This window comes from Castor canadensis, chromosome 11 (genome assembly GCF_047511655.1).
Source record: "Castor canadensis chromosome 11, mCasCan1.hap1v2, whole genome shotgun sequence".
Taxonomy (NCBI): domain Eukaryota; kingdom Metazoa; phylum Chordata; class Mammalia; order Rodentia; family Castoridae; genus Castor; species Castor canadensis.
In genome coordinates this window covers 139,169,890-139,184,075 of record NC_133396.1, presented here as the reverse complement: position 1 = coordinate 139,184,075, position 14,186 = coordinate 139,169,890, and the positions used below count along the sequence as shown (strand labels likewise).

The window sequence follows — 14,186 nt, the reverse complement described above, 5'->3', positions numbered from 1 at the left end:
CTTGCTCCCCTTCTAATATTAAAGCTGACATAGACTTGATTGTATTGGGTATTCTTTCAAAGTCTTTCTTTTATGCAAAAAGTTGTTACCAGATTTCCTACTTTATCTCCTGGTCCCATGGCTCATCTGAGATCAGCCATGAGGGCAGCTGCGATTTTGGAATTTGCTATTCCTCTGGGTTAGTACTCCATGACATCCCTTTTCCTCCCAGGATTTCTCTTAACCTCCCTATAAGCCCAGCAATATGGTTAAAAGAATGTTTAAAACTTCTATGCCTTTGAAATGTTTTGTAGTGAAAGAGGTTCATTACCACCTATCCAACATATTGTCATAAACGGAAGGTCTGATTCATTTTTGAGAGCACACAGGGTCTCTGAGGAAAAATTTTAGCAGGAGGGGGCTTTTGCCCATACCAAAAATTTAGAAAGTCCCCATAATATGACTGAACTATTCTGCACAATGACATACAAGATTAATTTTATTATTTGTCATGGGGGATGCATCTTTACTGTGAAGAGGCCTCTGAAAAGCTGAGTCAGAAAGACAGAGCTATTTGAAGCTTTAGTTAAAAAAAATACTGTGCAAAATTCTGCTTAGTACAGTCTCTGATATGCCAGTGAACAAACTGGATGGGAAATACATCTAAATGTGTATTTATAACATACATATATGTAATTTTGCACTAACCTTGAAAAATGTGTTGATCCCACACCACCTTCTTGACTTAATGCCAACAATTCCATTGTCAGGAATACCATGATCTCCTTGTAGTTTTTTTAATTGATTCACTGACATTAAGTAAACAGCACCATTTATTAGAAAAAATATTCCTTGGCCTGCTAGAGTCACACTGGACACACTGTGCCTTTCACTATCACTCAGAATCTTTGGATCCACTCTGACTCTGGTCCAAGTATGGAAAGAATCATTTGTTTGAAAGGTCTCCATGTCAGACACCAAAACAGCAAATGAAGGGATACAAGTACTCGAGACAGACATCAGTGGACTGCCAGCTGGTGAAGTGATTGGCAAATAACCAGGAGTCTCAGGCACCGTCGAGAAAGGAAAGCTCAGCAGAAAAGGAAGGGGTGAAACAAAACAATCTTCAAAAGCCACTTGGTTTCCTTTAAGTTCCTTTATGACATCAGTTTTGGTCATTGGTAGTTGAATAGTCCAAACCCTAACAAAATAAAAATTAAAAAAAGAATAAGAATAAAATGATCTCTATCTCGTTTGGTCCATCTTGCAAAGATAATTGTATTTTTACACATTTTCATTTTTACCAGCATAAACCTAAATAAAAACAAATAATACTAAAATGCTAACATGGATCTATTTCTACTCATTCTTCACTCTGGTCCCAACAGACTCTTTCTTTTCTTTTTTTTTTTTTTTTTATTAATGTATAGCAATTGTACAAAGGAGTTCCATGGTGCTATTTCACCAAGCATACATTGTACTTTTGTCAGATTAATCCCCTTCATTCCTCTTCCTTTCCCCCTCTCCATCTTCCCTATATTTAACAGCTTTCAGTGGGTTTCATTATGCCATCTTCATACACAGACACAATGCACTTCAATATTATTCACCCCATCATCCTCTTTCTCCCTTCCCCTTAATCCCCCAAATAGCCCCACAATTACATATATATAACATGTGTACATAAAATATATATGTAGTTGTGTATGGATACATGTGTGTATGTATATATAAACATACATATATTTTAGGTCTAGATTCCACATGAGAGAAAATGTGAAAATTTTGACTCTAAATGCTTTCTTCTAAAGTATTTCCATATTCATAAACAAATATTCTTCTACTGCTTTTGTTAATACACAATTATTATCCATCATCTTTTGCCTTTCTATATGGCAAGTGAAGATGCATCTCTAATGTACCAAGCCCATCTATACATCTTCTTTCCCAGTCTCTCAAACTGATTACATCACACTGATAAGTTAACTCAACTTTGGTTGTTAATATGCAAATATTGTTTACTGCTAAGATAGTTACGCTATGACTATATTTTCTTTACTTTTCTTGGAGTTAATGCTTACTTAAACTTTAGGGTTCAGCTCAGTGGTAAAGTGCTTGGTTAGCATGTATGAGGCTCTGATTCAATACCCAGCACCCACAAGACATTTTGTTGCTTAGTTTATTGTGATCCATACTATCTTCCATATGTAAATGCAGAGGTAATCTAGTGGTTCTTTCCAGGGTTTTCCTTCATTACTCCTGGGCCCAACACCATTATTTGCTGGGTCCCATGTTTTTGTTTCTCTTGTCTGAGTATATTCTTCAGCAACTTTCTGTGAAAGGGTGTGTCAACATACATGTTTTTACACATATGATTGATAGTAGGTTAGGGGAGAGGACATTTTTCTCCAGGTATTTTGTATTCAGAATCACTAATGAGAAAGTCAGATAATAGACTGATTTTTGCCATTATTTAAATGCCTTATCATTCCATAAGTTTTTAGGATCTTCCACTTTTTCTTGGTAATCTGAAATATGGAAGGAACAAGTCTATCTTTTGACATGGACACACAAAGTAATCTGTGAAAACAAGCTTTCTGGCATCAATCTGAGAAGTAATGAAACTTTCTAAGGAGAGTTTCAGCAGGGCAAGTCCACCCCTTATCAACTAGGCACTCACCTTAAACCATATTTAATCTCTAAATAAGAACAGTAACAAGCTCATAATACTACCTAAAGTCACACAGAGTCACCTTGTCACATCAACAAAAAAGCACACTATTTTCTTCTCCAGAAAAGTAAGTAAAGGCCTTGAGTGATATTCAATGTTCTCTGATAACATGCAACTTAAATATATGTAAAACTAACAACATTTAAACACAGACATAAAACCAATACATCTTAGGTTATATGATAAGTTGGAAGTGATTACGCAATCCAAAGAACACACAGAGAAAAGAAAGAAGAAAACTGTATAGAGAATCAAAGAAATGTGGGATATCATTAATTATATGATGTTAAAAGGAAAGGAGAAAAGAAAGGAGTAGAAAATTATCTGAAGAAATAATAGTGGAAACAAAAAGTAAAACAGCAGACATTGATCTAAATGTATCAGCGATAACATTAAATGTGAATACATTAATCCATTCAAATGGTGAGATAGTCAGGCTTTGTAACAAAAGAAGATCCAACTATATGCTGTCTATAGGAGACACATTTTAGATTAAAAAACACAAATAGTTTTAAAGTGAAAGGATGGAAAAAGATATCATGCAAAGGCACAATGAGAAAGCTGGAGTAGCTATAATAGCATCAGACAAAATAGATCATAATACAAAAAAAGTTACAAAACAAGTAAGAGCACTTTTAAAATGATAAGATGGTGTATCAGTCAAGAAGCTATAATAATTACAAACATATATTCATTTAACAACAGAGATTCAAAATATTTGAAGCAGAAGGGACAGAAATGAAGGCAGAAATACACAATTCAACAATAATAGTTGGATACTTCAACACCCTACTTTCATTAATGGATAGAGCAAGTAGCAGAAGACACCGAGGAAAAAGAAGACTTGAACAGCATTATAAACTAACTAGTACTATCAGACATCTATAGACTGCTCCTTCTAACAATAGTAGAATATATATTCTTCAGAAGTGTACATGAAACATTCTGCAGGATGGACCTTATATTACACCATGAAACAAACCTCACTAAATTTAAAAGGACTGAAATTCTACAAAGTATTTTGTCTGGCCACAAAGAAATGAAATTATTGATCAATAAAAGAAAAAAATTGGGGAATTCATAAATTTGTGAAACTCAAACAATACACTTCTAAATAAGCAATGGGTAAAAGAGAAAATCATAAGGAAAAACAAAATATTTTAAGATAATTGAAAGCAAAGACATGGCATACCAAAATTTGTGGAATGTGGCACATGAAGGGAAATTTTTAACTGTAAATGACTATGTTAGAAAAGAAAGATCACATATCAGTAACCTACTATTCTACTTGAAGACACTAAATAAATAAAGGCTAATTAAGCCTGTAGCTTAATTAAATCAATGAAACCTGCTGTTGGCTCTTTGAAAAGATCAACAAAGTTGACAAATGTTTAATTAGACTGACAGAAAAAGTGAGAAGACTCAAATTGCTTAAATTGGGAATGGAAGAGGGGGACTTACTACCAACATTATGGAAATGAAGTGAATTGTAAGTAGACACTATGAAGAACCACAAGCAAAGAATAACTTAGATGAGCTGAAAAAAATTCCAGGAAGATGCAAAATATGAAACCAACTCAAGAAGAAACAATTGATCAGAGGAGGATCATGGTACAAGGCCAGCCCCAGCCAAAACCTCTAGACCCTACCTGAAAAATAAGGAAGGCAAAAAGGACTGGGGGCATAGCTCAAGTGGTAGAGTGCTTGCCTAGCACACCTGAGGTCCTGACTTCAAACCCTAGTACCACACACAGAAAAAGACAACCCAATTTTAATATGGGAAAGGATCTGAAAAGAAGTCATGTAAGTGGAAAACAAGTTCTATGTCCTCCTAAATTGGAAAAGGCCTTTAGTTGGTTTTACAGGGATTGTTTTTCCTACCTTCCACTTCTCACGTTTTATCAAACCAGGAGGAATTTTAGCTCTAGCTCATTTTTATTGTTTTAAAGCTGTTTTAGCCCCTGAATAACTCTTTCTGTAGTCATGAATTGAATTTTCTTTGTCTCATAGGATTCATTGGTTTCCTTGGGTCTCAGTTTGAAGGCCCTTGTATATATCACTCCTCCCTCAATACACATGTGGAAGGCTTCCCCAATTTGCTAATTGCTTTCTATTCAATGATGCAGAGGTCACTTCTTGAGGAAAGTCCTCCACAGTTCCCTCTCCTCCAAGCCTGTGTTGGGGCACCCTCTATGTGTTCCATTGAACATGGGGTTGCCTCTATCACAGTATCTCTTTGCTTGTCTCCTTTTTTAACTGTAATGTAAGGTCACTGAAGGAAGTAACTATGAATTGCTACAGTAACTATGAAAGGCTATCTACACCTCATGATAACCTACTGACTTTAACACTAGCAAATGTTACTTCTCAGGTAGAATTTGTGGGGTGTGTGAATGTGCAGTAGTGGTTGAAGGGATTGGGAAGTACCTCACACCACTGTGTCCTACTTTATTGAACCATCAGGGAGTGGTTAGTGGTATCACCATCCTGAGTGAAGCGCTTCAACTGAGGTTTAGGTTTTGACACAAATTGTGAAAGTATTGTCAAAGAGTGTGGCATTTTCAGAATTGGTAATTCATTGTGATTATCACAAACTTTTGTATCATAAAAGAAATCCCTTGGAAATTACATATAAGGTATATTACATAAAATTCTACGATGGTTTGAAAATCTCTTTTAGTTCCTGATGTTTTTTGAAATTTCAAAGATGAATTTTATGACTGGATGTCCTGAAGATGGTGTAGAAGCTTTCTCCACCTGATTCTGTGAATGAAACAGCCAAGGTATCAAAGGAGAGTCAATATTCAGAAGACACAAAGAGAAGAAGAGCAACAAAAGAAGAATGTGATAACTGTAGAGTATGATGAACAGTAAATTAGAAAACAGTTTGCAGCTCCAGCCCTGGCTCCCCCAATTGGAAAGGGAAGCTAGAGCCTCCTCCACTGAGTAAGCTCAGGAGCTTTAGTGACAGACTGGCAAACCTAGCTGTGGACAGGCCAATACTTCCTACAAGCCTTACCCAATGTGGGGATTTGGTGGAACAGGCTAGCATAGGACAAGACAATATTTCATTCTCCACAATTCAGAGAGCTATGGTAAGGCATTATCTTCAGAGAAGGCCTACTCTCCAGTCTACTGTTCCAGATTTAGGTGCTTGGGGGACTTCAAAAGAAGGAGCAATTGCAACACAGGGAGTCTTGGGACTCCCAACCACAGAAGGAGATAGAAGAGGGCAAAGAAGTTTAAGCAGCTTCCAGGGAGCTCAGGAAGGGAAAGGTGCAGTAGTTGGCAGCTCCACCTGACCCAGGGAGAGCAAGTTTCATGGCCTGAGGATTATTTCAGAAACACAGTACCAAGCCCAAGTGTGGCAGAGTACTCAGGTTATAGGAGCTGCAGGATGGCTGTGGTGGTCTGCAGACAGGCAGGGTTTGAGACTGAGCTACCCCACAGACTTGAAAACAACAAATAATTCAAGCTCAGAGAGTCCTGAGACACCTGGCTACATTGTGTGTGTGTGTGTGTGTGTGTGTGTGTGTGAGAGAGAGAGAGAGAGAGAGAGAGAGAGAGAGAGAGAGAGAGAGAGAGCCTTGAGAGGTGGTTGTAGAGAGGAAGTGGTTCTGATATGGACCCACAGAGAAGTTTAAGCAACCAGGAGCTCAGGCAGTGAAGGACCTGGTGGTCAGTGGTCCCACCTTCCTTAGTTAGAATAAGCCCAGTGCCTGAGGATGACCATGTAAACAGAGGACCCCCAGCTCATGGAGGGCTCCGGCTCCAGAAACTGACTGCCATTGACAGGCATTTTCTGCCAAGCAGGGTTAGAGACTAAGCTCTGAGGACTTGAAAGCCAAGGAACAACCACAGCTCAGGGAGTCTTTGGCACCCTGCCACAGGGTAAGGGTAGTATAAAACCATGAGAAAGGGTTGTAGATAGGGAGAGGGTTGGATGTGGACTCACTGAGAGGTTTAAGCAGCTGGGAGAGCTCAGGCAGTGAAAGGTCTAGTGAGTGGTGGGCCTGCCCTTTCTGGTGAGATCAAGTCCCTTTGCCTAAGGTTCACCTCAGAAACAACACAAACCCATGACTGCCAGTGTCTACAGGAGCTATCTGTTGGCTATGATGGCTTGATGCTAGGTGGGGCTAAGAGCTACGAGCTAAAAACTTGGAGTTCATGTTTTATCCCTCAGCCTACTTCTTCTACAGGGTGATGGAACTGCTGGGCAAGACCTGAAAGAACTGAGACCTTCAAACAGTACCTGAGTCCCTCAGTTCTCTGCCATCAATGCAGAGCTCAATACTCTAGTTGTTCCCCCCACCATCAGGCACATTTGGGGAACACCTGAGGATTGCACATGTGTTGCTGTTAGGGGCACAAACAGGGGAACTGGGAGCAAGTAGGAGCTTGCCTGGGCCATAGATTAAAAATCTCTGTGTGCCCAGCAGTGGCTTTCAGCACACACAGGAGGGAAACTTCTAAGGTGGAAGCGGCACAGAAGTAGACAGCTGACCCTTGACCAACCCTGCCATCAACTTACATATAACACCAGCCCACATACAAGGAAATATAAAAAACTCCAGCTACTTCTCCTCTGAGTGGTGATGGGGACTAGGCCTGGTCCCCCAAGCACATAGGCAAAAAATTGCCTACATAGATATACTCCACTCCAGCGGTGAGAAACTGCCAAAACCCTCCCACTACATAGTCCTGAACACTGAGAGCTTCAACTGCAAGGCTACAGGTGATTAAAACTTCCAACCAATGACTTGGCCTCAGACGTTTGAATCTTGATGCAGAAACATGGAAAAAAGAAAGAAGGCAACATGACACCCTTCAAAGGTCAACAACCCCACAGTAACAGACACTAAGGATAGTGAAGAGGACGAAATCCAGACAAAGGACCCCAAATCGTGATTATAATGATAATCAATAAAATTAAAGAGGACATGCATAAAAATCCAAATGAATTAAAAATAAACAGCTAAATGAAATAAGAAAGACAATGTAGGACATGAAAGAGGAATTCAAGAAAGACACAGAAGTCCTGAAAAAGAATCAAACAGAAATTCTAGAAATGAAAAGCTCAATAAGTCAGAAAAAAAAAAAAAAAGCTCAGTGGAAAGTCTCTCCATAGAGTGGATCAAATGGAAGACAGAATGCCAAATAAGGTATATGTATTTAAACAGTCAGATTTAAACAAAAGAAAAACTAAAGACATATGAATGGAACTTACAAGACCTCTGGGACACTATTAAAAGATCAAACCAGCCAGGTGCTGGTGGCTCACGCCTGTAATTCTAGCTTCTCAGTTTGAGGCAAGCCCAGGCAAATAGTTCATGAGACCCTATCTGAAAAACACAGAATACACAAAAATGGCTGGTGGCATGGCTCAAGTCATGAGTATAGAAGAAGGAGAAGAGGTTCAAGCTAAAGGGATAGAAAACATATTCAATAAAATAATAGAAAAAAATGTTCAAATCTTGATAGAGACAATTATATCGAAAAAGGAACTTTTAGGATAACCAACAGACAAGACCAGGAGAGAACCACCCAAAGCCAGGTGCCAGTGGCTCACACCCGTAATCCTAGCTACTCAGGAGGCAGAGACCAGAAGGATAGTAGTCCAAAGCCAACCTTGGCAAAATGTTGCAAGACCCTATCTCAAAAAAACCCATCGCAATAAAAGGACTGGTGGAGTGGCTCAAGGTGTAGGCCCTGTGTTTAAGCCCCAGTACTGAAAAAAAAAAAAAGAACAATGTAAGACATAGTACAGTTAAAACACTAAATGTACAGAATAAGGAAAGAATGTTGAAAGCTGCATGAGAGAAGCAACAGGCCACATACAAAAGCAAACCCAAAAAATAACAGCTGATTTCTCAGTGGGAACTCTAAAAGCAAGGAGGGCATGGAATGATGTATTTCACATCTTAGAAGGAAATAACTGACACCTACAGTACTGTATCCAGCAAAGCTATTCTTTATAATTGAAGGAGAAATAAAAACCTTCCGTGATAAATAAAAACCAAAGAATATAAAACCACTAAACCAGCAGTTCAGAAGGTACTTAAAGGAATCATATACACAGAAGAGAAAATAAATGCAATCAGGAAAATATGGGTAAGAATAAATGTCAGATTTTTTTTTTCTGGTACTGGGGTTTGAACTCAAGGACTCACACTTGCAAGGCAGGTGCTCTACCATTTGAGCCACTCTACTAGCAAGAATAAATCTCTCTAGATGAGTCAAAAGTAAATGAGCATTAGGAAAGAACCAAGCATTCCAAAAGCAAGAAAATGACAGCTATTACTACATGTCTCTAAATATTAATGGTTGCAATTCTCCAATCAAAAGATACAGACTGGAAAGTTGCATTAAAAAACAAGACCCAACCATTTGTTGTCCACAGGAAATGCACCTCACTGAAAGGACAAAAATAGGCTTAAAATAAAAGAATAGAGCTGGGTGTTGGTAGCTCATGCCTGTAATGCTAGCTACTTGAGAGCAGAGATCAGAAGGATCACAGTTCAAAGCCAGCCTGGGCAAATAGTTCACAAAACCCTATTTTGAAAATAACCAACATAACAATAAGGCTGGCAGAGAGGCTCAAGTGGTAGAGCACCTGCTGAGCAAGTGTGAGGCCCTGAGCTCAAACCCCAGTGTCACATATACACACAAAAAAAGATGGAAAAGGATTTTTCAAGCAAATGGAGCCCAAAAGGTAAGCAGCAGGTTACTATAAACATATGTGACAAAGAACAAAATTAGGTAGAAGGGACAAAGAAGGTCACTTTATATTAATAAGGTAAACAATCTATTAAGAGGATGTAACAATTATAAACATTTATATATCAAATGTTAGTGGACCAAATTTCATAAAACAAACATTGCTAAACATAAAAGCACAAATGAGCCCCAACACAATAAAAGTGTGTGATTTTTATACCCAACCCTCACAATAGACAGGTCATCCAGACAAAAAATCAGCACAGAAACTTTGGAACTAAATAACACTATAGATCAAATGGATTTAACAGATGTCTATAGAATATTGTACCAAACATCTGCAGAATACACAATTTTTCTCATCAGTTCATGGAACTTTCTCCAGAACAGATGATATTTTAGAAAGTAAAACAAGTTTTAACAAATATAAGAAAATTGAAATAACCTGTATTTTATCAGACCATGATGGACTAAAACTAGAAATCAACAGAAAAAGAATAACAGAAGATAAATTCTAACACATGGAGACTGAACAGATACAACTGAAGATCAGTGGATCATTGGGGGAAAAAGATGGAAGTAATTTAAAACTTCTGTAATCAAATGAAAATGAAAACAGAATTTACCAAAACCATTGTGACACAGCAGAGGCAGTGCTAAGAGTAACGTTTATAGCTACTGAATGCCTTACATTAAGAAATCAGAGAGATCTCAAAAAAAATAAATAAAATAACACAATGATGCAGCTCAAGCTCTTAGGAAAATAAGAACAAGCCAAACCCAATCTAGTAGTTGGAAAGAAATAATAAAGATCAAAGCAAAAATTAATGAAATGGAAACTAAAATAAATGCAAAGAGTCAATAAAACAAAAAGTAGGTTCCTTGAAAAGATAAACAAGATTGACAAACTTTTAAGTCACACTAACCAAGAGAAACAGAGAGAAGACCAAAATTAATAAAATTAGAAATGGGAAAGGGGATCTCATCACCATATCAATGAAGTTCAGAGTCATTAGAGTACTTTGAGAGTTTCTATTCTAATAAACTGGAAAAGATAGAGGAAATGGATAAATATCCAGACTCAAATGAACTTCCTAATTGACTCAAGAGGATATCATCCATTTAAACAGAGCTATAATGAACAATGACATTGAAGCAGAAATAGAGTGTCCCAACAAAGAAGAGCACAAGGCTAGATGGATCCACTGCTGAATTCTATGAGACCTTTACAGAACTAACAGCAATGCTCAAACTACTCCATAAGACAGAAAAGGAAGGAACTCTACCAAACTCATTCTATGAAGCCAGTGTTAGCCTTATACACAAAATGAACAAGAGGGAGAGAGAAAGAGAGAGAGAGAGAGAGAGAGAGAGAATTCTAGACCAATTTCTCTGATGGATATTGATGCAAAAATTCTCAATAAAATATGTGCAAGGCAAATTTAACACATTAAAAAGGTCATATACTGTGAGTGAGCTGGTGTCATTCCAGGGATGCAGACTGATTTGACATCCATGCTAGTAAATGTAACATGGCACAAATGCTGAACCAAGGAGAAATAATCACATGGTTATCTCAACAGATGTGGAGGGGGATTCCAAGATGGCAGCTAGAGGGAGGAAGCAGAAAGTGTGCCTCCTAAAGTAAAAGCTTGGAGAGACGCTGGAGACACACCTTACAGGAAAAACCACTGAGAAAAGGCAAAACTTTGACTCCTCCACACCTCCAGCCTGCACAGAGCATCTCCACTTCATGTTAAATGGAGAAACCAGGAGGGCTCCTGCACCACCACCAGATGGCAGTGTCCAGACAGTTTGGGAAGATGCAGACCACAAAGTCAGTTAAGTGGCACATGGTAAATACCACAGACAACCCTGGCCCAGATCAGCATAGCCCCCTGGACAGACTGACCCCCACCCAGGGAAAAAAGAAAAAAAAACCTGAATAATAAGCAATAACAACAACAACAAAAAAAAAACATGTAGCAAAGAGGGCGGGGTGCCCTGAGCACAGAAGGGGGTGGAGGGGAATCCCTCACAGAACTGTAAATAAACAAGCACAAGCTGGCCAGAGAAGGCAGGAGCAGCAGCACCGCCCAGCAATGAGGAGCAGGAAAGTTTGTAAAAGTGGCGGTGGGAGGAAAACTCCACAGGAGAAGGGGAAAGACCCACTTCCCACATGAACTGTAAATAAACATGCCGGCCTGACAACGCAGGTGCAGTGTCACCTCCCCCAGTGTGCTTGGAAAGGGGAAAGCTTGTAAGAGTGGAGGTTGCGCACAGGAGAACTCTGAGTAAACAAAGTCTGCCGGGCCAGGTGAGTGCTAAGCTCACCCTGAGATCTGCATAAATAACACCTCCAGCAACAGCAGGCTGACAGCAGCAGGCAGGCAAGCCACAGCCGCAGATAGCCATTCACAGAAATGTCTCCAGACTCTTTTTCTTTCTTTCTTAGATGAGACAACAACTGAACTACACCTGCATGCTGAAAAACTAACTGAAACTGTATTGCATTTGAACTTGGGACACTTTGTGGTGTTTTTTTTGTTTTGTGTTGTTTTGTTTTGTTTTAGTTTTTTTCCCTTTGATGAGACAATGACAGAACTACTTCTGAGACACCATCTCCAGGATTGGAGGCTGTGGGACTAAAACCAAAATTATTAAGACTGAAACTTTATTGCATTTGAACTTGGAGATTTTTTTTTCATTTATTTATTTTTTATTCATTTTTTCTCTCAATCCTCTCTCTGTCTCTCTAATGCCTGTTCAGCTTACTCTTGATTAGTACACTATCTCTCCCTGTTTATATCTTTGAAACTTTTGTTTGTTTTTTCTACTTCTTTATTTGTTTTTCCCTTTTTCTTTACTTCTTTGCTTTCCATCTCCTCTCACCCTTCCATTCTAAATATTACCATTGTTATTATTACAAGCTAGAAAATACTTAATTGCACACAGTACAGGGACAGTAACAACACCAAGGGCAATGATGGGAAGACAGAAAAAATAGGGAAACCAGTTTCCCCACAGCAAAAAATTAGTACAGGAACCAGAGGGAAATGAAGAAAACAGATACTCAGATCCAGACTCCAACAAAATGAAGATAAACTATGCCAAGGAACCACATGAAGCCCACAAGAACAATCTAAAAGAAGAAATACTACAGGTAATCAATAGAGATGATACTGGATAGGGTCAACCAAAATGTACAGGAAACACTTAAGAAATTCCAAGACAACAAAAATAGAGAATTTGAAAAAGCACAAGAAGAAATAAAAGAAACCATAGAAGCACTGTATAAAAACCAAAGTGAAACAAAGAACATGATTAATAAAGAGATAAATGAACTCAGGGCAAAAATAGACAACATTAAAGAGGAAACCACCCAGGATAAGGAAAACCTCAGAAAAAAGAACAAAACAGAACCGCAAAACAAAATGGAAGGCCAATCCAGCAGAACAGAACAAACAGAAGACAGAATCTCAGAACTCGAAGATGAAATGGTAATTAAAGGAAAAGCTGAAGAACTATTAAACAAGTCAAGACCTGTGAAAAGAAAATGCAAGAACTCACCAACTCCATCAAAAGACCAAACTTGAGAATCATGGGCATCGGAGAGGGAGAAGAGGTGCAAGCGAAAGGAATGCATAATATATTCAACAAAATAATAACAGAAAATTTCCCAAATCTAGAGAAAGATATTCCCATACAGATGCAAGAGGCCTCCAGAACAGACCAGACCAAAATAGAACTACCCCACGACATATCATTATTAAAACAACAAGTTCAGAAACGGGAAGAATATTGAAGGCTGTAAGAGAGAAAAAACAAATAACATACAAAGGTAAACCCATCAAAATCACAGCAGACTTCTCAACAGAAACATTAAAAGCAAGAAGAGCGTGGGGTGAGATCTTCCAGGCACTGAATGAAAATAACTTCAACCCCAGGATACTCTACCCAGCAAAACTATCATTCAAAATAGACGGAGCAATAAAAGTCTTCCATGATAAGCAGAAACTAAACCAATATGTGACCACAAAGCCACCACTACAAAAGATTCTTCAAGGGATCCTGCACACAGAAAGTGAAACCCAACTTAACCATGAAAGGACAGGCAGCACCAAACCACAGGAAAAGAAAAAGCAAGACAGTAGAGAGTGACCTCAACTTAGGTACACACAATCAAACCTTCAAACAACTAAGAGAACTAAATGACAGGAATCACCACATACCTATCAGTACTAACACTTAATGTTAGCAGACTTAATTCACCCATCAAAAGGCACCGCTGGATGAAATGGATTAAAAAGGAAGATCCAACAATTTGTTGCTTACAGGAGACCCATCTCACCGACAGAAATAAGCATAGGCTTAGGATGAAAGGCTGGAAGAAGATTTACCAAGCCAATGGCCCCCGAAAACAGGCAGGAGTAGCAATACTTATCTCTGACAAAGTAGACTTCAAACCTACATTGATCAAACGAGATAAAGAAGGACATTCCATACTAATAAAAGGGGAAATAGACCAAAAGGAAATAATAATCATCAACCTGTATGCACCCAATGTCAATGCACCCAATTTCATCAAACATACCCTGAAAGACCTAAAAGCATATATTAACTCCAATACAGTGGTTGTGGGAGACTTTAACACCCCATTATCATCAATAGATAGGTCATCCAAACAAAAAAATCAATAAAGAAATCCTAGACCTAAAATATACAATAGATCAAATGGACCTACTTGATGTCTACAGAA

At 38.5% G+C, this 14,186-nt stretch overlaps 1 protein-coding gene across 1 annotated transcript in view; it reads right to left on the bottom strand.

Moving 5' to 3' along the window:
• Window positions 1-14,186, bottom strand: part of Catspere (catsper channel auxiliary subunit epsilon) — a 130,699-nt gene that overhangs the window by 68,599 nt on the left and 47,914 nt on the right. The window contains exon 9 of the mRNA XM_074048792.1: window positions 688-1,180. Coding sequence (XP_073904893.1) covers window positions 688-1,180 — 493 coding nt within the window. The remainder of the gene's footprint in view (window positions 1-687; window positions 1,181-14,186) is intronic.